The sequence below is a fragment of the Labeo rohita genome, chromosome 7, assembly GCF_022985175.1.
Source record: "Labeo rohita strain BAU-BD-2019 chromosome 7, IGBB_LRoh.1.0, whole genome shotgun sequence".
Lineage (NCBI taxonomy): Eukaryota > Metazoa > Chordata > Actinopteri > Cypriniformes > Cyprinidae > Labeo > Labeo rohita.
In genome coordinates this window covers 3,988,576-4,010,208 of record NC_066875.1, presented here as the reverse complement: position 1 = coordinate 4,010,208, position 21,633 = coordinate 3,988,576, and the positions used below count along the sequence as shown (strand labels likewise).

Genomic DNA, 21,633 nt, shown 5'->3' with positions numbered 1-21,633 from the left:
GTGGGTGGGTGTGTGTGTTTGAAAAAAAAATTCAGATGTAACCCCCTTTGTAATCATTAACATTTTCAAAAGTAGCTGTAATTTAATTACAGTTACATTGATTTTGTAATTAAATTATGTAATTCCGTTACATGTAACTAGTTACAGCCCAACACTGAGTATAGTAGTCACAATCTGTAGCCAACTTATTTGTGGGCATATAATATTCATAAATTAGTCTCCGCAAAGAGCCCATTTGAGATGCAAGCTTCTGAAAAAGGCATTTTATGACCATGTCAAGAATAAAACAAGACAGTAGTTTACTTTTAGACATGTTACTGTTGTGATTAGTAAGTAAGTGGTTATTCTTTATTAATTGATCATAATTAGGAAGTAGTTCTCAATGCAAATATTTTGTTTAGTAATTACTGAATGCCTAACAAGAAACTACTAGTTAATATTGCTTGCATATTAGTTAACAGTATTAAGCTCAGTGTTAATACTGAGCTTAATCTTACTTTCACCCCCCAGCTGTCCTCTAAGTTGCTCTAAGGCAGCTGTTATTCTGGACATCACTGTGTCAAAAAATGTTCAACAAGTGATCATATCTGCGTTATGTGTAAGAAAAACGGGTTAAGAATTAACCTCTATTCCGTAGAGCTGTACAAACGAATTAAAACCGAAAAAGCAATCAATGATTAGAAAACAAGAAACTGTACTAGAGTAGCCTATAACCACCATGAATAATAATAATAATAATAATAATAATAACAATAATACTTATGAACAGTTCTTTCTTCCTTTTTGCTTGTAATGGCGTTTCCAAAACTCCCGCTCTTCAGATTTGGGTAAAAAAGAAACCATACACTTCCTGACAGAAGACGTCATTTTCCACAGGATCACAGACGTGTTTCGGGCACTACTCGATTCTTTTGTACTTCCTCCGTTTTTCCTTTTCGATTTCGAATTGCAGTCGCGCCAGATTGATCAGGCGTGTAGCTATTCCAAGATTTAAGAAACATTTATGTAAGCAATAATTTGCATGTATATTCACAAAATTAACTGTTATAGGCTTATAGCAGGGTTACAATAGGTTGAACAGATTAACCCAGAATCTTCATCATCTTCCAAAAATATGTCTACAAGGACAGAGATAGAGAAGACCTGCTGGTGGAAATCTATACATAATCCAGGGGTGTTCAAGTAAAATTTAAACTGAATGTACTTTTTAGCCTACCCTTTTCAATTTTATTTCAACTTTAGAAGTACTCATTACAGTTTTTGCATTTATATTTTTATCTCATGCAATACAGAAACTCAAAAGTGCTTTTGATGTGCAAGAACCAATGAGGTTTGTTTCCACGCATCAAGCACACACATTTCAGCTTCAGTTATAACCTAAATCAGCTACATTTCTGGCATCAAAAGTTATGAATAGCAAAGTAGCTTTTTTCACAGAAAAAGTTTATTCATTATTTTTGTCCATTTTGATAAATCTGTTAGCTATCTGTATATTGGCTGAATCCACAAAATGGCTGAGTGCAAATACAATCAGTGATTTAATTTAAATACTATCTGTGTTTTGATAGGGATGACTGCTTTTTGAAATTAAATATTACAAACATGTTTTAATGAGCATTGCACGTTAAATTAATAATAAAACATGTTTAGTGATGTTCTTATCAGAGAATGGATAAGTCATATTATAAGGATATAGTAACAGTTAGGACTGTCAATGATTCATTTTTTTTTTTTTTTAATCGAAATAATGACTTGCTTTCATATTACTTGCTTTCCATGTTTGTAGTCCATATAATCCAAGCGTACAGGATAACTTTCAAAAACCACACAAAGTGAGTACAATGGTCAAGTTTAAAATATTAGTATTAGATGCATTTTCTTGCATCTTGTATCTCGTCTTTGTGTAGTTGTATATTTGTTGAAGTGTTATTTTTGGACGTCCAAAAACTCTTAGTTTGTGTTCATCTGAATAAAGAAAGTCATGAGGATGTAAAGGATTGGGTATCCCTTTAAGGGCTGTATATTTTTGTGTTCCACTTTGCTGTATTTTAATTGTTGTTGTCTAGATAGATGTTTTGACCTACAGCCATTGTTTTTTTTTTCTCCATTTAACCAAAACTCTGTGTCTGACAAAACATTTTATTCAGTTTATTTTTAAGCAATTTCACTTTGCATTGGGAAGATGATTCAACACTGAGAAGATGATTCAGCTAGGGTACTTGTACTTTTTAATACTTAAGTACAGTTTAAAATTGTACTGTTTTTACTTTTACTCAAGTAAGAGTATCTGTATTTTCACTCAAGTATAATTTTTGAGTACTTTTTACACCCGTTACCAGGTAATTCAACAGGAAACCGCGTGTTACATAAAATTTTTAAATCAGCCTTTAGAGGTGATGGGACATTTCACAGTACTGTCATGTGTGATTGTCACATTATGCTGCGTTTACGCCATATCGTAATTACCGTAATTTCGAGATGACAACATGTGACTTTCTACTCGGAGCTGTTCATGTCCTCAGACTCGGAATTATGCTTTTCTATGGCAACACTATAAACGCCTAAACAGAGCCTACGTTGGTCAGGTGGTACATCGGTCATATGGTACAACTCGTAGCTCTCAGAAGGCTCCCAGTTCACAAGTTGTAATTACGAGTTCTACAAGGACGTGAACGCTTGTTACAAGTTGGAATCTCGTAATTACGGGAATTCCGATATGGCGTGAACGCACCTTTACAATACGTTACCTAAGCAAGGTAAGGTGTTAAAAAGATGTGATGATGATTTATTAAGGTGACAAGTTCAGTTAAGGTGCAGATTAAGATACTTTTTTTATTTATTTTCTTATCCCAAACGCTAAATGGCAACAAACACAACCACACTGCACTAAAAGTTTTCTTGATCCATGAGGTCAGTTGCATGCAAATACAAAATATTTTTAGTTGAATATGTGTACTTTTGTTCAGTTTTTTTGTAACTGACAAAAAAAAATAGTAAAGTAGTATGAAAGCTTTGTGTTAGTGTGCAGTTTTTGCTCAGTCACCGTTAAATTAATGTTGCCAGCAAAATAAGATTTTTTTCTCAGATTTGCATTCATGATGCTGAGTTGATGTCCATAATCACACTTTCTCTGGAGTTCCATCCTCTCTCCTTGGCAAGGATGTATACAGTCCCGAAGAGATCAGGGAATAAAGCCATCAGGTTGATTTTTACAGCATCAGGTTTACTGTGAGAGACACACAAATAACAAAATTATTAGGCAAGAAAGTCTTAGTTAAAACTTAGCTTTTCTTAAAACTCTATACCTCTTCTCTCCTTCTGGCTGTTGATCAAAATTGATCAGTTGTTATTGATTAAATGTAGGCTACTTTACTTATTGTCCACCTTGCATTGTAAAAGCATTACCAGCTCATATTGTGCATTATTTTCCTATATTTCAACAATTCATTGTCAGTTATTCCTGTAACTCACTAATGCTCGTGTAGGTTGCGTATAAATCGCAGCAGGCCCAGTGTGTTCTCAGGATAGACTTTCTTCTTACCATCCAGTTTCTGGACAAGCTCAGACGGAAACTGTGAAAACAATACTTGACAGTTAAGAATGAAAATAATGATTTTTCACAATACTAATTGAACATTTAAGCTGCAATATATTAGGTTCAACTATATTATGCATTAAGTACTATATTAAGTACTAAATGTACAACACTTAACCTAATGTAATTCTTACTTTAGTCTTCCATTCAGAATAGCTTTTCCCCTCTGTGTGTTTTGAAATGACATTAAGGAGCTCCTCATCTGCATTACGACAGTTTTCGGCCTCTTTTTCACTTCCCAATATTTTCAGATACCACACTCTCCTGTGACAATTTCAGATGCATTACACAATAAGTTGACAAATATATTGTCTGTGCTATAGTGTCTCTTATAGTGTCCTTGTGACACCATCTGTGTTAAAAGTGACATACAAATAAATTATAATTGTGCTTTCAGGTTTAAAAGAATCTATTGGGATTAATGGCTTATGGTATTAGGATAATGGTATTTTATGTCAAATGTCATCAAGATCATCAGTCATCACCACCTGTCATCAGTCCAGAAGAAGGGGTGTGCGAGGGTTTGCTCCACAGTTGGTCTCTCATTTGGATTTTCATTGATCATCCACTCGACGAGATCCTTTGCTACATCATCATCCAGATGCTGCAGTGAGTATCTTCCTCGTGAAATGTTGTACTCACAATCCACATCTTCACCAAACGGATGGTGTCCTCCAGAGAGAATGTAGTAGACTAACATCCCAGCAACCTTAAAACAAGTTACAGTGTTACCATGAGTACAGAATGTGTACTGAGGAAACTTTTAGCTAAATATAAATATTAATATTGTATATATATATAAATATTGAAAACCCACCTGAATGTCGGAGCTCCTCTTGTAATTAGTGTTGACCTTCTCTTTTATGGTTTCTTTTGCCTTCCAGCATCTAGTTCCAGCAATTCTTGTTCGTAAAGTGGTTTCAGTCTGTTTGAATCGGCGACTTATGCCAAAATCAGCCAGTCTGGCTTTTCCTTTTATGTCTGTAACAAACAGAAATTTCAAATTAAAGAAAAAAATGGATTCTAATTGTTTTAATAACTTATGTTTAGCTCCTACCAATTAGGACATTCTGGGGTTTGATGTCACGATGGACCACTCTGCTCTGCTGACTGTGTAAAACCTCTAAACTGCAGAGAACTTCCTTCACCAGCTTCTTCAGAACCAAAGTTCTCTCAGCCGTGTCATCTGGTAAATGATCTTGGATATATTCCTCCAGTGTGTACTCACAAAGCTGAAGAACAAGGTATCCGAAATTGGCATCTTCAGCAAAGTCCACATATCGCACAATGGAGGGACTGTCGAGTTCTGGAAGCCGTAGAAATTCCTCCTCATTTCTGAGAACTTGGTAATTAAATCTAATCATTCGTTTCACAGCCACCTCAGTGCCGTCATCCCTCAAACCAAGGAAAACTTGAGTTCCATCGCTTCCGTTAGCAATCAGAAATTCAGAATCAATAACAAGAGTAAGACCTGGCAGTCTATGTGTCCTGCTAGCATCAATGTTAGCTAGCTTCTCAAGCTTGGGCCTCCAGCGATGGCTTGTCTGATGCCACCTTCTGGAGATATTTGGGTTCTCAAGTGTGAGCAGCTGCACACTTGATATTGATTCCTCAACGGATGTCCCTGCAGTGACCTCTTTATCTTGCCGCTCACTTTCTTGTGATCCCACCTCTTGCTGGATTTTCTTCTTCCTCTTCTTTTTCTTCTTCCTGCTTGTTGATAGAGCAGCAGTCTCCTCACACAAACTATCCACTGCACTTGAACCTGCTGCATGTCTCAGTGATTCATCCAACTTATGCAGTTTTTTTTTCATGACTTCATCCATCTCTATGTCTGCAGTGTTAAGTATCATCTCTGGGATGGGTGACAATCCACACAATGCTACAGGTTCAGGAGCAATATCATTTATATAGGCAAACAGTCCATAGGTCCAAACTCCAGTTAGACTTGAATAAGTAGGATGTGTGAGAGGCAATAGACCTTTGCATAACTTCTCATAGACAGAATGACTGAGTCCCAGTTTCTGCTCAGACGTCTTCTGCATCATGACATTAAGTATCTTTAGTATCAGTTGATTGATTTTTTCTCCTTGTGCATTTCCAGCATGCTGAAGGCTGTTTGTTAGAATAGACACAAGATCACTGAATATCTGAGGAAAGATGCTTTTGCTGATACATAAAGCAACATTTAAGCAGTTTAGTGGATTCATCCAGTATTTCTGAGGGATTTTTGGGAAGCGCTTGATGACTCTCTCAATGTATCTGTCTGTGCTCTTTGTATCTTTTAACCACTTGATGGCGCTTTGACGATACTGCTCCGCACCTTGACCAATGACACCAAAATACACCTCAAACAAAATAATATGATTGAATGGATCCTCTTGAAAGAAATGTTTGTTATAAATTCTGTAAACTTCTATCTGATTTTTTGTTCGAACAGCACAAGAAAGAGAGAAAAATAGATGTACTTTCTCAAATACTTCACCCTGTGATGATAATTGATGAATCATTCGCTCCACCTTTTTATCAAGCTCTGGATTCACCCCATAGTTGACTTCAGGTGAAGCCCCGGCCTCTATAAGTGCTTTCACAATGTCTTCACGGTCACAATCAACTGCACATTGCAATGGACTTAAAATTTGTAACCCAAGTCCATTTGGGTTAGCTTTTGCTGCAAGTAATCTTTTCACGATACTTAGTGGAACTTCAGTTGTAAATGCAGCATAATGTAGAGGTGTTCGTCCATTTGTTGAGGGTTTGTTTGGATCAGCAGACTCGTCAAGTAGATAAGAGCAAATTTCTTCATTAAAGCATAAAACTGCTGCAGTTAATGGTGTAACATCATCATTCCAGAGCTCAGAAGGGTACAGTCCATTAATATCTTTTCCTCTTAATAATTTCCTTAGTCTCTGCTCCTTTTTCTCTATGATGCATTGTATTAGAGCGTCTGTTTTTCTTGGTACTGCTGGAACTGGAATTGGAATTGTAATTGGAATTTGAAGTGGATGTGAAAATGGCACTGGGATCTGGATTTCCATGGATATTCAAATGTTCATTACAACCTGTGGAGAGATGTTAAACAATATTGACACCCGCCTTACACAATTTCAACATATCACTTATTCTGCCTGACCCTAAACATTGCAGATAACATCTGAAGGAACAATTAATTTACATACACACATCCTAAAAACGCTCTGATTACGAATGTAAACTTTGTTCCCTGGGATACAGGAATGAGCATTGTGACAATCTCACATTGGGGTAAATTAATTTTTCCTCCAAATACTGAAGACTGATTTGTTCACGTTTGTGCAAGTGCACAAACAAATGGCATTTTAGGCCACCAAAATGGGCAGGGCCGACTGCCTATATAGGTCGGCGCTAAATGTGATTTCATTTGAATCTTTTGACTGAACAGCGTCATCTTGTGCAGTCTTATAGCATGGCAGTGTGTCTTATAACATAGGGGGCCTCGGAGGGCCCTGAGGACTGTAGACAAGTCCCAGGTCAGAACAGTTTAAGGCCTTAAGAATCCTGGCTCCCCTTGAAGAATTTTTGCCAATGGACAGGCTGGCCCCGGAGCACGATTAGCCACAATGGCTAATACACATATACACTTTGTGCGAAGACAGGGCTGCACCACTTGTCTGACAGCTCCTGCAGAAAGGTTAGGATGGAGGACACATCACAAGAGGACAGGTCTTCACTCAGGGCTGCGCACCAACTGGAGAAGACAGTCCGTTTATGAGCGTAGAGGCATCTTGTAGATGGAGCTCTAGCTTCTGAGATTGTACTAACAACCCTCACAGGGAGCCATAACGGCTGTCATCCAGGGGCTATAAGTATAGGCACCACAGCTCAGGTTTGGGTGTCACACTGATCCCCTTAATTGAGAGACGTGGTCCTTCCTCAGTGGGATCAGGCACAGGGCTCCTGACAGCAGCTGCATTAACTCGGGGAACCACAACTGGTTTCGGCTCAGAGTGGGACCACTTGGAGGACTGGGAATTTTGTTTCCCTGACTCGTCTGATCACTTGAGGGAGCAGAGCGACTAAAAGGAAGGCACTCATGTGGCCAGTGAGCATTGTCTTCTGAGGCAGAGGGGTGGATCTCAGCTGAGTGTGAGGCATCCCATCTGCCAAGCACGAGGGGGAACAAGGTCTTCGAGCCAAAACTGGAGGGGGAGCATGAAGAGCAGGCCCAACAAAATCACTGAGGATGTGGCTTTCATGAGGCCCAGCATCCTCGGGAAGTCTCTGAAATCAAGCATGTTTCCCACTTTGAATGTTGCCACTAGCCGCTGAATTTTCAGTGTGCATTCAGGCGTGCAGTTCTTGCACCGAACGAGCCAAGACCAACCATTCGTCAAGATCAGTTCATGACTCAGTTTCCCGTCAGTCTTAGAAGGTTAGAGAGCTCCACCTATGCACTATGTAAAAGTACATGGAGTTAGAGACAGTCCAAATGGTGTAAATTGTATACTGATGAGCCACCCAATCTAACACCATTCTCAAGAATGATCTGTGATTGGGGGCTATCTGGATATGAAAGTGTGCATCTTTCAGATACACGGATTCAAACCTGATTCAAAGTTAACATCCTGAACAACCTCCTCATAAAGGTGTGATGAAGGGTTCTAAAACTGAGGATGGGCCAGAGCCCATCATCTTTTTTTGAAATGAGGAAGTATCGGCTGTAAAAGTTAGACTCCCTGAGTGCTGGTGAAACAGTTTCTAAGGTGCCCTTTGGTAGGGCATTGTACTTCGGATCTGAGAATGTGAGCCTCGTTGTCCTGGACAAGAGTTTAAATTAACCCTTGAAGCGGGGAGGTCTGCGAGTGAATAGAAGTGAGTAGCCTCGTCCTATTGTGTTTGAGATCCAACCTGACATGCCCCGGATGGCTTTCCAAGCCCGAAGCTGGGTGGCAAGGGGTCTGAGTTTCTTGACTGACAGGTCGCTACATAAAGGCAGGAGGCTGACAGCGGTATTTTGCTTGGCCACGGCAGGTAGAACAGGGCCAGCATTTGTTTTTATATTGCAATATTGCATCCAATGCCCAGAGCTGAATGGGGGATTTGGGAGGTAGATTTAAAGGGAGACTGGCGAGTCCACATTCTTGATCTCTGTGAGATTTTGCTGAAGATCGGCAAAATGCACAGCAACTGCCACTTTGAAGGGGGGAATATCTCATACCTCCTCTGCCTTTGTGCCATGAACATAGGTGGCCAAGGCCAAAATTGGAGAAGGGCATAACTGCAGCCTTTGGGTGCTCCAAAAAAGGGCGTGGTTTCCTCCCCTTGACAGACAAGCACATGGCACGCATGCTCAATTTTTTTTTCCCCCAATCCACTTCAACGCAAACTGTGCCCCACAGCTGATTCTAAAGATTTTATTGGTTGTGTCAATCACAGTATTCATTTTCTACACTATGCTACAAACAGTGCTAACCCCTAAACCTACCCTACACCTGACCCTAACCTTAACCAGTGAAACTGTGGGATTTGGTGTATAGCATGGTAAAGAACATTGCAGTTTAGGAAATAAGCAGTTAATAAGATTATGCGATATGACATCACTGAGCTGGCCGTTCTATAACTCCCCAACTGGACCTCACCGGACAATGGTACCTTTTTAGTTACACCCAGCATCACTACTGCCTTCTACCTTGCGAATCTCGAGCCCCGAACACACTCCTGCGTTGCGCTGCTCTGGGACGCCTTGCGGGAGAGCTCATGGGTGATTCCCATTTACATAATTAAGTAGAGGTTCAATCCCCACTACGAGATTTGGTCTCTGCTCTCACGGAGCATATTTATTTATCTAGCATATTTAATTTTTTATCAACTAGAAATAATGTTTAATTCATAAAATTTTATTTTGAAATATCAAGTAAGTCAATAACAATTGGCTGAAGCCAGAGCCAATGGTGAAAGCCTTTGTGCGAGGAAACTCCGCCCCATATTGGAGGTTCTGCCCACTTTTGAAGTTCACACCACAACCCTAGTAAGTTCATTGTGAACTTTAAGAAAGATGGGGCAGGTCTCTGATGGGGAGCTCACTGGCAACACCTCAGCTGCAGAGATTATTTTATCAAGTCAGCTGTGGCAGGCTCATCCAGAGCCGACCATTCCGAACCATGCTACTCAGTGGCCTCGGTGTGGGCATATATGAGTTTGGTGTCCAGAGTGGCCTGGCACTATCTGGCTCACCATGCAGTAGGAGACGGCATCCTTTATGGAGTTCACTCAGCCCACTATATTAGAAGCACCAATAACACAAAGTCATCAGCAAAATCCTCCTTGGAAAAGGCAAAAGGGAACCAGCTGCTCACATGTGACGAGGACCGTTGGTTCTCTCGGGAAAAGAGCACTGAAAAATCCTCTCGCTGCGAGGGAAGTGAGACATGCAGGATCTGAGCTGGCATGAACTCATTTAGAACTGTCTGCCCTAACCCTTAACTCTGCTGTCTGGGGGTTGGAGGCAGTGCTTAGGATGGAACAAAGTGGGGTGACCGATCAAGTGATGAGAGAAGGGAGAAGTAACGGAGCATTTGCGGAATCACTTGGTGGACCAACTTAAGTGATTATCGGCTTGCATCAGTTGCTTTTATAGTGCGCACATGTAGGCTACTAAAAAACCATGGTTAATTTAACTATCATTTCAACATTTTTTTGTGTTTGGGCAGTTTTTTGTGTAACCCAGCTGTTGGACAGTCGCAACAGTTGCGTTTGCAATGAGCACAGATATTTTGCATCCTCTTCAGTTGAGAGTAATTCTCAGTGTGCAGACTTGCATTTCTTTGGTAAAATATAGGTTTGTGTATGTTTTATTTAATATATAAAACAGTTTTGTTGCTGTAAATCATTTTATTTTATGCAAAGCAAACTAAAAGGACGAGATGTCAATCGCCTAAAGGAGCCTCATCTGGTCTTATTCTGACAAATAAATGTTTATTTTTTTACTTCTAAAATGCTTGTTAAACGAGTTTATATGTAAAAAAAATATCATATATGTTTAAAGGCTAAAAAATTTTGTATTAAGAGCTGTATTTAATGAAAACTGCAAGAAAACGAAACTAACAGTAGTTATTGAAAATCTAACTAAAATAAAATAAATATCAAAAATAAAAAGGGCCTAATCATTTTTGTACTCATTATCTCACCACATGGTGGAGCCGACCGAGTGCAGGACTCTGGTTTAAAGTGCACTGCTTAAGATATAATCAGGAATAAGGGACAATTGATGCATTGGAAATTGAAAAGCTAAACGCCCCCCTGACGCCGGGCCTGTGTCGCCTCGCATTGGCAGCGTCTAGACCAAAAATCTGCTCTTGAACACAACGCTCAGACTACAGCCGACTACAAACTAACACATTCCTGCATGAGAAGATTTAGCTGTCACAGAAATGATGCTCTTTTCACAGAAAGTGACGAGAGCAATTGGAAAGCTTAAAGAATTGTCTGCTCTCCAAACACTCTTGTGGTGATTCGGTGTCATGCACTGATCAGTCTGCGCTGCGCCAGTGCATCTCGAGCAAGCCTGGTGTGTTTATGTTTGGTGCTGCTGCATAGTTGCTAGGAGAGATAAGACGTATTCAGTAACATAAGACCTGGCTCTGTGGTGGCTGTCTATCCTGTGGAAAAGCAAACCAGTTCTTAGAAGACTCGTTAGTTGAACCAATTCCGAACCGGCAATAGCACTAACACTGAACTAGCACCCGGTTCCTGCTGGTGGAAAAGGGGCCTAATAGTGTCACCGGACAGCTGTAGGGAAGAACGGCATTCTAAGCTGTCAGCCACGAGCTGTAAGCACCGCATTCCTGCAAGGAGATGATCTTCAATCTAAAAGTAAAAGATAACAATCAAATGGCATTCAGCATCGACTTACATAGGCTGTCAGCCCTACCTGTTCTGGTGGGCTAACATGCCATTCAGCATGAACAAATCAGGCTTCAGGCTTCAGAGCAAAAATGGAGTGTTCCCCCAATGCGAGACTGATGCAATGCAAGTGAACGTATCTAAAGGGAACCCAAATCGGTGGTTTTTGGTCAAGCTTTTGGGTGTCAGTCAGTGATGTCCTCTGTCAGTAGGGAACAGTAAGATTCAAACAATTCACCGCTGAATAGAACTCACTGAGCAGTCCAGTCATTATATAGATCATTATAACAAAGTGATTCATTGTAACAGATTAATACATTTTAATATTTTGAAGGTGTTGATTTATTTTATTTTATTTTATTTTATTTATTTATTTCAAATTTGCAACTAACTATTATTTGTAAAAGTAAAGAATTGTACGTTTAAATCTCTCACTGCACTATTCTAAGTCTCTACACCGTGCTATTCTTATTATGGTGGTGCTTAGGAGATATTGCTTACACATTACATCTTTACTTCAATAGCGCACCCTCACTAATTTAAGAAGCACCCTCAGATATTCTAGACTTGCCTGCATCTGGCCTCCTCATTTCATCAGATATTATTTGTCAAATATTATCATCAACTAGCCCCTAACGTATTATTCTGGCCACTGCGTCAAATTTTCAAGAGTGAGTGAACAGATCTGCCTTATGTGAATGTCCCGTTAATTCGTGTCCTATGAATTAACATAGGCCTTCATCTATTCCGTAAAGCTACGGGGGAAAAAATCAAGTATCAAACAGAATCAAGTATTATTAAAAAGCAAGTAGCCTATAACAACGGCGAAAAAAAAAATACTTACGGACAACTGTGTTTACCGTTTGCGGGCAATGACCTCGCAGCTCTTCAGATGTGGGTAAAAATGAAACCACTTCTTCTTGTTGGCATTTGCGGCAGGCAAAGGCTTATCAAAGGCGTATTGCTGCCCTCATCAGTTCATCCGAAGAACTCCGCTTAGGTTATAGATCCTCACATAGTAGTCAGTTCGATACATAAAGCTAATAACAGCTTTTATTGTTTCATAACCCTTAGAAAGGATTTTGTTCGGTTTATGCAATCTTGATGAATCTAAATTTCTTTAAAAATCATAGTGGAATAAACTTTTGCTCTGGTTGTTCTGCCCCCTTTAGAGTGCACACAGGGACTGTTTGCTGTATGAATGGTCTTCCTGTTTACGTCAGTTTTGCTTGGATAGGAACAATAACTTTCTTTGTGTGTTTTTAATCAAATGCACATTTGCTAAAGGGCAGGACTGAAACAGGCATCCTTCTGAAGAATGAACAAGAAGAGTGTATTGTTGCTAAAAATTAATATAGTAATCCTATAGGCATCCTTGTAATGTTTATGTGAATAAGGATAGAAATAAAATGTACATTTCCATTTTTAATATTTCTATCAGAACGATACAATCACAGTTCATTATTTACACATAGATGTACAATACAAAATCTAAAACGTTTATAATTTTTTTGAAAGAAAATAAGTCTGATAGTGTAACAACTACATGTGAAGGTTAAGCACAAAGACGAAGGTCAAGGAAATCAAAATTTAATATATTCCAAACAGATAAATCCACAAGCAGGGCAGGAACACACGTGCACATAGACGAGACCGCACGATAAACACTGAACTGAAACCAACTTATAAAGACAGGTGATTACAATGAACTTAATTAAGACACAGGTGATATACTAATAATGACATAATGAGAGCAGGAACAGGAAAACCATATATGGGCACAAGATGGAAAAACCAATACAAAGAGTTCAGGGGTGTGAGAGAGAGTTACATTGTTTGTTTGTTTGTTTTTTAGTACTGGCACAAGAAATCTGGGTACGAGATATTTACATATTTTCCACAAGATGACTCAAGCAATAACTCAAATTACCCTATTAACATTTTGCATAATTGTTTTTTTTTATCTTTTAATATTTTATTATTATTAATATTTTTCAATCATCAGAACCTCGTTTGTAGAAGGATGAATCTTAGCTCATCAAATACAAAAAGTGTGAGGATCTTAAATCCTACATTTAAACTCATTCATTAAACACATTCATAATGCAGAATCAATGCACACACTGCATAAAAAAAATACAACAATCAGATCTGTGGAGTTGAGCTGAAGAACTTTTTCAGACTCGCCCTGGAGTTCCATCCTCTCTCCTTCGCTAAGCTGAACACACTCCCAAACAGATCAGGGAATGAAGCCATCAGGTTGATGCTCTCTGCATCCTCTGGACTATGTACAGATAAAACACACACCAAAAAACATGGTTTGACATGGAATACTACTGATTTATTGAGTAAATACTCAACATGACGTTACTCACTAATGCTCGTGTAGGTTGCGTAGAAATCGCAGCAGGCCCAGTGTGTTTTCAGGATAGGGTTTCTTCTTACCATCCAGTTTCTGGACAAGCTCAGACGGCAACTGACAAAAAATATTTTGACAATGAACAAATTTTTCTGCAGTAATCATTTAAGATTTAAGCTAAAACGTATTGAATTAAATTTTAACAATAAAAGCAAGGTCAATTATAGTCAATAACAACAGGTTTTAATACAACATACTTACTTTATTCTTCCATTCAGAAAAGCTTTTCCCCTCTGTGTGTTTTGAAATGGCATTCAGGAGCTCCTCATCTGCATTACGACAGTTTTCAGCCTCTTTCTCATTTCCCAAAATTTTCAGATACCGCACTCTCCTGAGATGATTTCAGAAACAATATACAATCAGCTATATTATCTATTCTATAATGTCTAAAATGTCAAGGAAGCAATAACTCATGGCCCATTGGATGTATTGATTCAAGATTTGTACTATATTTCATCACTCAAATGTCATCAAGATCATAATGTACCTGTCATCAGCCCAAAAGAAGGGGTGTGCGAGGGTTTGCTCCACAGTTGGTCTCTCATTTGGATTTTCTTTGATCATCCACTCTACAAGATCCTTCGCTACATCATCATCCAGATGCTCCAGTGAGTATCTTCCTCGTAAAATATTGTACTCACAATCCACATCTTCACCAAATGGATGGTGTCCTCCAGAGACAATGTAGTACACTAACATCCCAGCAACCTTAAAACAGATTACAGTGTTACCATGAGTTCAGAATCTTCCCAGAGTAAACTTTGAATTAACTGGTTAATATTGAGAACCCACCTGAATGTCAGAGCTCCTTTTGTACCCAGTGTTGACCTTCTCGTGTATGTTTTCCTTTGCCTTCCAGCATCTAGTTCCAGCAATTCTTGTTCGTATAGTGGTTTCGCCCTGTTTTAGTCGACGACTTATGCCAAAATCAGCCAATCTGGCTTTTCCTTTTATGTCTATAACAAACAGAAAGTTAAAATTATTTAAAGAACAAAAAGAGTTCTAATTACATACAAATACGTTTAGCTCTTACCAATCAGGACATTCTGGGGTTTGATGTCACGATGGAGCACATTGGTCTGCTGGTCATGTAAAACCTGTAAACTGCACAGAACTTCCTTCACCAGCTTCTTCAGAATCAAAGTTCTCTCAGCCGTGTCATCTGGTAAATGATCTTGGATATATTCCTCCAGTGTGTACTCACAAAGCTGAAGAACAAGGTATCCAAAATGTATATCCTCTGCAAAGTCCACATATCGCACAATGGAGGGACTGTCAAGTTCTGGAAGCCGTAGAAATTCCTCCTCATTTTTGAGGTCTTGGTAATTAAACCTATCCATTCGTTTCACAGCCACCTCAGTGCCGTCATCCCTCAAACCAAGGAAAACTTGAGTTCCATCACTTCCCTTAGCGATCAGAAATTCAGGGTCAAGAACAAGAATAAGGTTTCCCAGTTTGTATGTCCTGCTAGCATCAGTGTTAGCTAGCTTCTCAAGCTTGGACCTCCAACGACGGCTGGTTTGATGCCACCTTCTTGAGTTCTCATTTGTCTGTGTGAATGGCTGCACACTTGAATTTGATTCCTCAATGGATGTCACTACAGTGTCTGTAAATAGTTCTTCTTGGCCTTCACCTTCTTGTGATCCCACCTCTTGCTTGATTTTTTTCTTCTTTTTTTTCTTTTTCCGGCTAGTTGATAGAGCTGCAGTCTCCTCACATAAACTATCCACTGCACTTGAACCTCCTGGGTTTCTCAATGATTCATCCAACCTTTGCAGTTTTTTTTTCATGACTTCATCCATCTCTATCATTGCAGTGTTAAGTATCATTTCTGGGACAGAGGACAATGCTACAAGTTCAGGAGCAATATCATATATATAGGCAAACAGTCCATAGGTCCAAACTCTAATTAGACTTGAATAATCAGGATGTGTGAGAGGCAATAGATTTTTGTATAACTTCTCATAGACAGAATGACTGAGTCTCAGTTTCTGCTCAGACGTCTTCTGCATCATGACATTGAGTATCGTTAGAATCAGATGATTGATTATTTCTTGTGCATTTCCAGAGTGCTGAAGACTGTTTGTTAGAATTGTCACAAGATCATTGAATATCTGAAGAGAAACACTTTCACTGACACACAAAGCAGCAAATAAGCAGTTTAGTGCAACTGGCCAGTGATTCTGAGGGATTTTTGGGAAGCGTTTGATGACTCCCTCAATGTATCTGTCTGCACTCTTTGTATCTTTTAACCACTTGATGGCACTCTGATGATACTGATCTGCACTTGGACCAATGACACCAAAATACACCTCAAACAAAACTGTATGAATGAAAGGATGCTTTTGAAAGAAATTTTCTTTATAGATTCTGAAAACTTCTATCTCCTTTTTAGTTCGTACAGCACAAAAAGGGAGAAAAACAGATGTATTTTCTCAAACACTTGACTTTGTGAAGATAATCGAAAAATCATTCTCTCCACTTTTTTATCAAGCTCTGGATTCACCCCATAGTTCCTTTCAGGTGAAGCTCCAGCCTCTATAAGTGCTTTGACAATGTCTTCACGGTCACAATCAACAGCACATTGCAATGGAGTAAACAATTGTAATTGATGTCCATTTGGGTTAGCTTTTTCTGCAAGTAATCTTTTCACAATACTCAGAGGAACTCCAAGTGTTACTGCAACATAATGTAGAGGAGTTTGTCCATTTGTTGAGGGTTTGTTTGGATCTGCCGACTCTCCAAGTAGATAAGTGCAGATTTCTTCATTTCTGCATATAACTGCAGCAGATAACAGAGTAACATCATCTTTCCAGTCTTCAGAAGGGTACAGTCCATTAATATCTCTGCCTCGCAGTCCATCTCTGCCTTTTATTAATTTGCGAAGTCTGTCTGCCTTGTTGTCTATGATGCATTTTATGAGAGGATCTGTTTTTCTAGGTACTACTGGAATTGAAAATGGAATTGGAAATGAAATAGGCACTTGAATCTGGAATGCCATGGATCCTCAAATGTTCATTACAGTCTGTGGAGAGACAACAACCATTGTCATTATCGACATTTCATATCATTCTTTAATGACTTTTTATAGGTAGTTATGAACTACAGAACAAGTCTAAAGACAACAACATCCTTGTTGGTATTTTTATTATGCATGTAAATAAAAAAAACAATATATATATATATATATATATTTAACACTTTTGCATCGGTACACTTTCAGAAAAACATCATTTACTATTTTTAATCATTTTATAACATTGTGGTCCCCACAATGTAGCAAAAACAAGTACACACACACACACACATATATACAGGTGTGTACATATAGATAATCAATAATATATACACACATATTATGTAAACACAGACTTTTATCTTGGATGTGATTAATCATTTGACAGCACTTATTTTGATCAACCATTTATGTTAAATAGATAAGTGATATGTAATCTGTCCATATAATTGACTATTTCCAATGCTATTGTAGAGACATTCTGTTGTCATGCCCCTATCGAACGGTCACTCAAATTCTGTCATTTTTTTGGAAGTCCACTTCCAAAACAAAGATTCACATATAATGTACTCACCCCCTTGTCATCCAAGATGTTCATGTCTTTCTTTGTTCAGTTTAAATGTGACTTCAAATGATCTCAAATGTGGTTATAAATGACCCCAGCTGAGGAAGAAGGGTCTTATCTAGCGAAACGATCTGTTATTATTTTTATAAAAAAAAAAAAAAAAAAGGAAGTACTTTAATCTCAAATGCTTGTTTTTTCTTTCTCTCCCTGAACTCTGTGTACTCTGACTCAAGACAGTTATGGTATGTCGAAAAACTCGTACTGAATCATATTTTCTCCCTCAACTTCAAAAATCATTTCAAAATCACCCTACATCACTGCCAACCCAGTCTTTACAAAGTGAACATGCAAAGAAGATCAAACACCCTTAACAAAAAAGGTAAAACAGCGATATAGGACGATTTTGAAGTTGAGGGAGAACAAGAGATAGGAGTTTTTCGACATACACTAACTGTTATGAACTAGAACAAACACAGTCCAGGCAGAGTAAGACAAGACGAGCATTCGACATTAAAAAGTATATAAATTGTATAATTTTTATGAAAATAACCGATCGTTTTGCTAGACAAGACCCTTCTTTCTCGGCAACTTCTTTCTTTCTTTACAACTGCATTTGGGATTGTTTGAAGCCACATTTAAACTGCATTTTGGAAGTTCAAAATCAGAGCGCCATATCAGTCCATCATATGGAGAAAAATGCTGAAATGTATTCCTCAAAAAAAAACAATTTCTTTACAACTGAAGAAAGAAAGACATGAACATCTTGGATGACAAGGGGGTGAGTAAATTATATGTGAATCTTTGTTTTGGAAGTGGACTTCTCCTTGCTGTGCAGGTAAACCTTACTCCCCTGATCTCAAGAGGTGCACTAGCGACTGACGTTAGTGGCTGCAGTTTTAAGCCGCCTTGTTGGTGTGTCCCCCTCCGATGCCAGAGACCCGGGTTAGAGACCCCCTCAGAGCAGTGTGCGAGTAGGACCCTTATCTTAGGGAACCAAGGTTACGTTACTAACTGGAGCATTTTATTGTGTTCACGTCTTCAACTAACAACCAGCAATATTATTGAAATTTTAATTTAAAGGACAAAATTCACGCTAATTGTTTTAATTAATATATACAGTGCCCTCCATAAGTAAAGTAAACAGTAAAGACAAAATTGCTCTGTTTGCTGTGGTGTCAAGAAATCTGTAAATATGATTAAAAGATGAATATGAGACAAAACTACAGAATGTCACATTTTATTATTGGGCGTTTCAACACATAAATGTCTTACCAGCTAAGGAGATCAGCACTGAGTTTTATGGCCAGATGAGACAAGATTAACCTTTATTTAAGTGATGGGAAATTTAAAGGGGGAGGGTGGGGCATGTTTTTAGCATTCTAGCAAAACAGTGACATGTTTCACTATTAGGAATACATTAGGTCAAGCACAGAGATTCAAAAAATAATATTCATGAGTAGATTGTTCAGACACTGGCTGTGAAAGTATTCCGCCCTGTTAGGGGCAAATCCATATCCATATTTTTTTGGATGGCATATGTTCCTTATGCCATTATAGTATTTTTTTTATCCTTGAAACAATTACAAAACAATTTTTAATTAAAAAAATAAAAAAAAAAACGTGTTTTGATTATTAAGAACAGGTACTTTTTGTGCCCATTTTTGGCAACAGGATGGTAAATAAAATACATATATATGCTGTTAATGCTCATTACCTAACAAAATAAGACAAAAGTATGCCAAATATTTAATGTTGCTGTCAAATTATTTTTAAAAAGAGGGTGGAACACCAGTGTTAACAGGTTCAAACAGTGGATGAGATTTCCATCATTGTCCTTCATGGTTTGCCATCTGTAATGTGTGGAACTAAATCTATGCTGTCATATTATTATTTAACAGGGTGGAACACCAGTGTTAACGTGTGGAACTAAATCTATGTAATATTGTTACCAATTATTTTTTTTTTTTTTTAATTCATATTTCCTTGGGGGAGGGGCACAAAAAATAGCTAAGTGGTTTCTTATCACAATCAATCATGATGACAAGTGGCAAAACAATTCTCTGTTCAAGTGGCTAAAGAAATAATTACAATTTAGAGAGGACAGACATATGTTTTTTTCTTTAATTTATAATTAATTAGAATAAAGATGCTCTAATTCATTTGCATTAACTAGATTAACAAACAAAAACAAACACAGGAAGGAACAGCAATGGACAGTGATGCCCTTGTTTACAGACACTTTATGCACAAAGAAACCAATCTGCATTTCTCATTTTATCTTTAACTCTTTAAGTTACATTTAAGTAATTATCTAAATCATTTAAGAATGCACTTGTGAGGATACCCGACAAAACAGCATTAAAATATGTTTAAATTTCCCAGCTCACCCTAGCGGGTGGTCTTTTTTCTTCCTCCAAGCTCAGAACAGTACTTTTAGAACTATGTCAGATATGTTTTTAATTTTTTTTTACCAGACAAACATTCTCCATAAAAATAAGGGGTGGAAGGATAACATTAAAAAAAAAAAAAAAAAAAACTGTAAATGAAGAAAATGTAAAGTTCCAACTGGAAAAATAATAACTATAGTTTCAATAAGATTCATTGGAACTGTAGTCTAATTTGGAAAAGTTATTACATTTTTTATATTTCTTGAGGAAGTTGATTACTTTGCACTGAGGACATGATAAAACTGAATGCATATAACTATATATATTTATGTAAAATACAGGATAGTATTTTTAATGTCTATTATCTCTGTTTAAGTGATAAAGAAGATCAGTGTCATAAAGTAACTGACATGTCACATCAGAGCATTGCCATTTTTGTTGCCAGTAATTTTTTTAATTCAGGTTAGGTCTTTAAAGTCTGTTTGGCAAGATCATATGAGCCTTCTGACATCCACTTTCATCAACTGAGATATATTATTAAATATTATTCTGGCTATGTGTCCGATTTTCAATAAGCAAGTGATCAAAGTGTGTATGTATGCTGCCTTAAAGAAAAGGATAAAACAAGATGTGTAATATGACTTAACACATCTGTTCTGTAAAAGCTGAAAGAAAACAACAACTAAGTAGGCTATCTTTAAAAACTGTACTCAAGTATATGACAAATAAAAATAACTTATTAACTTAATAATAACTTAAGTAAAAAATACTTACGCACAATAGTATATTATTTGCGTGTAATGGCGTTACAAAACTCTCCACCGTCTTTAGATTTGCGTGAAAATGAAACTATACGCCCTTCCTTGTTGTTAGGTCCTTTTAAAGGCTATGCATTTTTTTTCTACCTCCAGTGCAAAAGACAAAACACTACTGAACTTTTTTTTATTAAATATCATATTTCATCAAATAACCAAAGTGCAAAGATAAACTAAATACATCTATTAACTGTAACTCTTAACATACACCCTTTCCAACAAGAGTCTTACATACTTTACTTTGTTTTTCTTTTCACTTTTCCATATTCAGGGCTTGACATGTCTTAGATATCTTAACCCTTAAAAGAGGTCTTAAGGTCCAAAACTGTTAGGAGTATGGATGAAGACTTTTAAGAGGCTTAATGGTTTCTTTAGCAGTGGAGAAAATTGACAGAACATGAACAGAAAGAAGAGATATGTTGCACACAATGTATGACAGTGAGTTAATAAGATGTTACAACATTAGATTGTGTTTGTGACCGATTTTATTAGAGACATGCTATCTCCGAGATGTCATAGCGGCAGAAGTGAATTGCAGAGGGAATCACGATGCCGCCTCAACACTGTGATGTCAATCAGCCATCGGCATTGGACGATGGCATTGCCAACCCAACCCTAGATAACAGAAGCAATTGCAACTTACATCTGCAAAGACATGGTCCCAGTCTAGAAACAGGGGTTTTGTTCATTGATGAAAACACTTGACTCCAGGTACACTTCACAAACGTTGAGTTGCCTCGTTTATATCAGAAGTGTCAGGCCAAAGTAGAAAAGGTACAAAAAGGAACTATATCATGATATATATTGTTGTCACGATATGAGAGGACTTATTTTGTGATATGAGATTTTTGTCATGTCGCCCACCACTATATTGGGCATTTCTTTGTAAACAGCAGTTTGGATCAGTGTGAAATCCTTTCATTTCTTTTCCTTTCCTCTCCTTTCCTTTCAAATG

The 21,633-nt window shown here is 37.9% G+C and overlaps 2 protein-coding genes across 11 annotated transcripts in view; both read right to left on the bottom strand.

Moving 5' to 3' along the window:
• LOC127168547 (uncharacterized) overlaps positions 1–12,451 on the bottom strand; it is a 41,046-nt gene extending 28,595 nt beyond the window's left edge. For 3 of the 10 annotated variants that reach the window (XM_051115492.1, XM_051115493.1, XM_051115494.1), the window contains exons 1-4: positions 12,321–12,451; positions 4,653–6,657; positions 4,413–4,576; positions 4,084–4,304 (exon numbers count right to left, since the gene is read on the bottom strand). In XM_051115492.1, coding sequence (XP_050971449.1) covers positions 4,084–4,304; positions 4,413–4,576; positions 4,653–6,633 — 2,366 coding nt within the window. In that variant the 5' untranslated portion in view covers positions 6,634–6,657; positions 12,321–12,451. Of the gene's footprint in view, positions 1–1,048; positions 3,227–3,471; positions 3,573–3,729; positions 3,860–4,083; positions 4,305–4,412; positions 4,577–4,652; positions 6,658–12,320 lie in introns of those variants that run through there. The other 7 variants (XM_051115496.1, XM_051115498.1, XM_051115497.1 and 4 more) reach the window with 5 other exon arrangements.
• A 456-nt stretch (positions 12,452–12,907) lies between these two features.
• LOC127168550 (uncharacterized) lies at positions 12,908–20,735 on the bottom strand. Its single transcript, XM_051115507.1, has 7 exons — positions 20,638–20,735; positions 14,929–16,920; positions 14,688–14,851; positions 14,383–14,603; positions 14,097–14,226; positions 13,852–13,952; positions 12,908–13,760 (listed from the first exon to the last, which is right to left on the bottom strand). The coding sequence occupies exons 2-7, from the start codon at positions 15,908–15,910 to the stop codon at positions 13,622–13,624; spliced, it is 1,737 nt and encodes a 578-aa protein (XP_050971464.1). The 5' UTR covers positions 15,911–16,920; positions 20,638–20,735; the 3' UTR covers positions 12,908–13,621.
• Between the last annotated feature and the right edge of the window lie 898 nt (positions 20,736–21,633).

What these genes read in the sequence shown, in the direction of transcription:
- LOC127168550 (XM_051115507.1), bottom strand. Translation starts at nt 15,910, where the DNA reads ATGATGCAGAAGACGTCTGAGCAGAAACTGAGACTCAGTCATTCTGTC. An exon ending in AAAGGAGCTCTGACATTCAG is followed by an intron (nt 14,604 to 14,687) that starts GTGGGTTCTCAA and finishes ATCTGTTTTAAG; the next exon opens with GTTGCTGGGATGTTAGTGTA. An exon ending in TTTCTGAATGGAAGAATAAA is followed by an intron (nt 13,953 to 14,096) that starts GTAAGTATGTTG and finishes ATTTTTTGTCAG; the next exon opens with TTGCCGTCTGAGCTTGTCCA.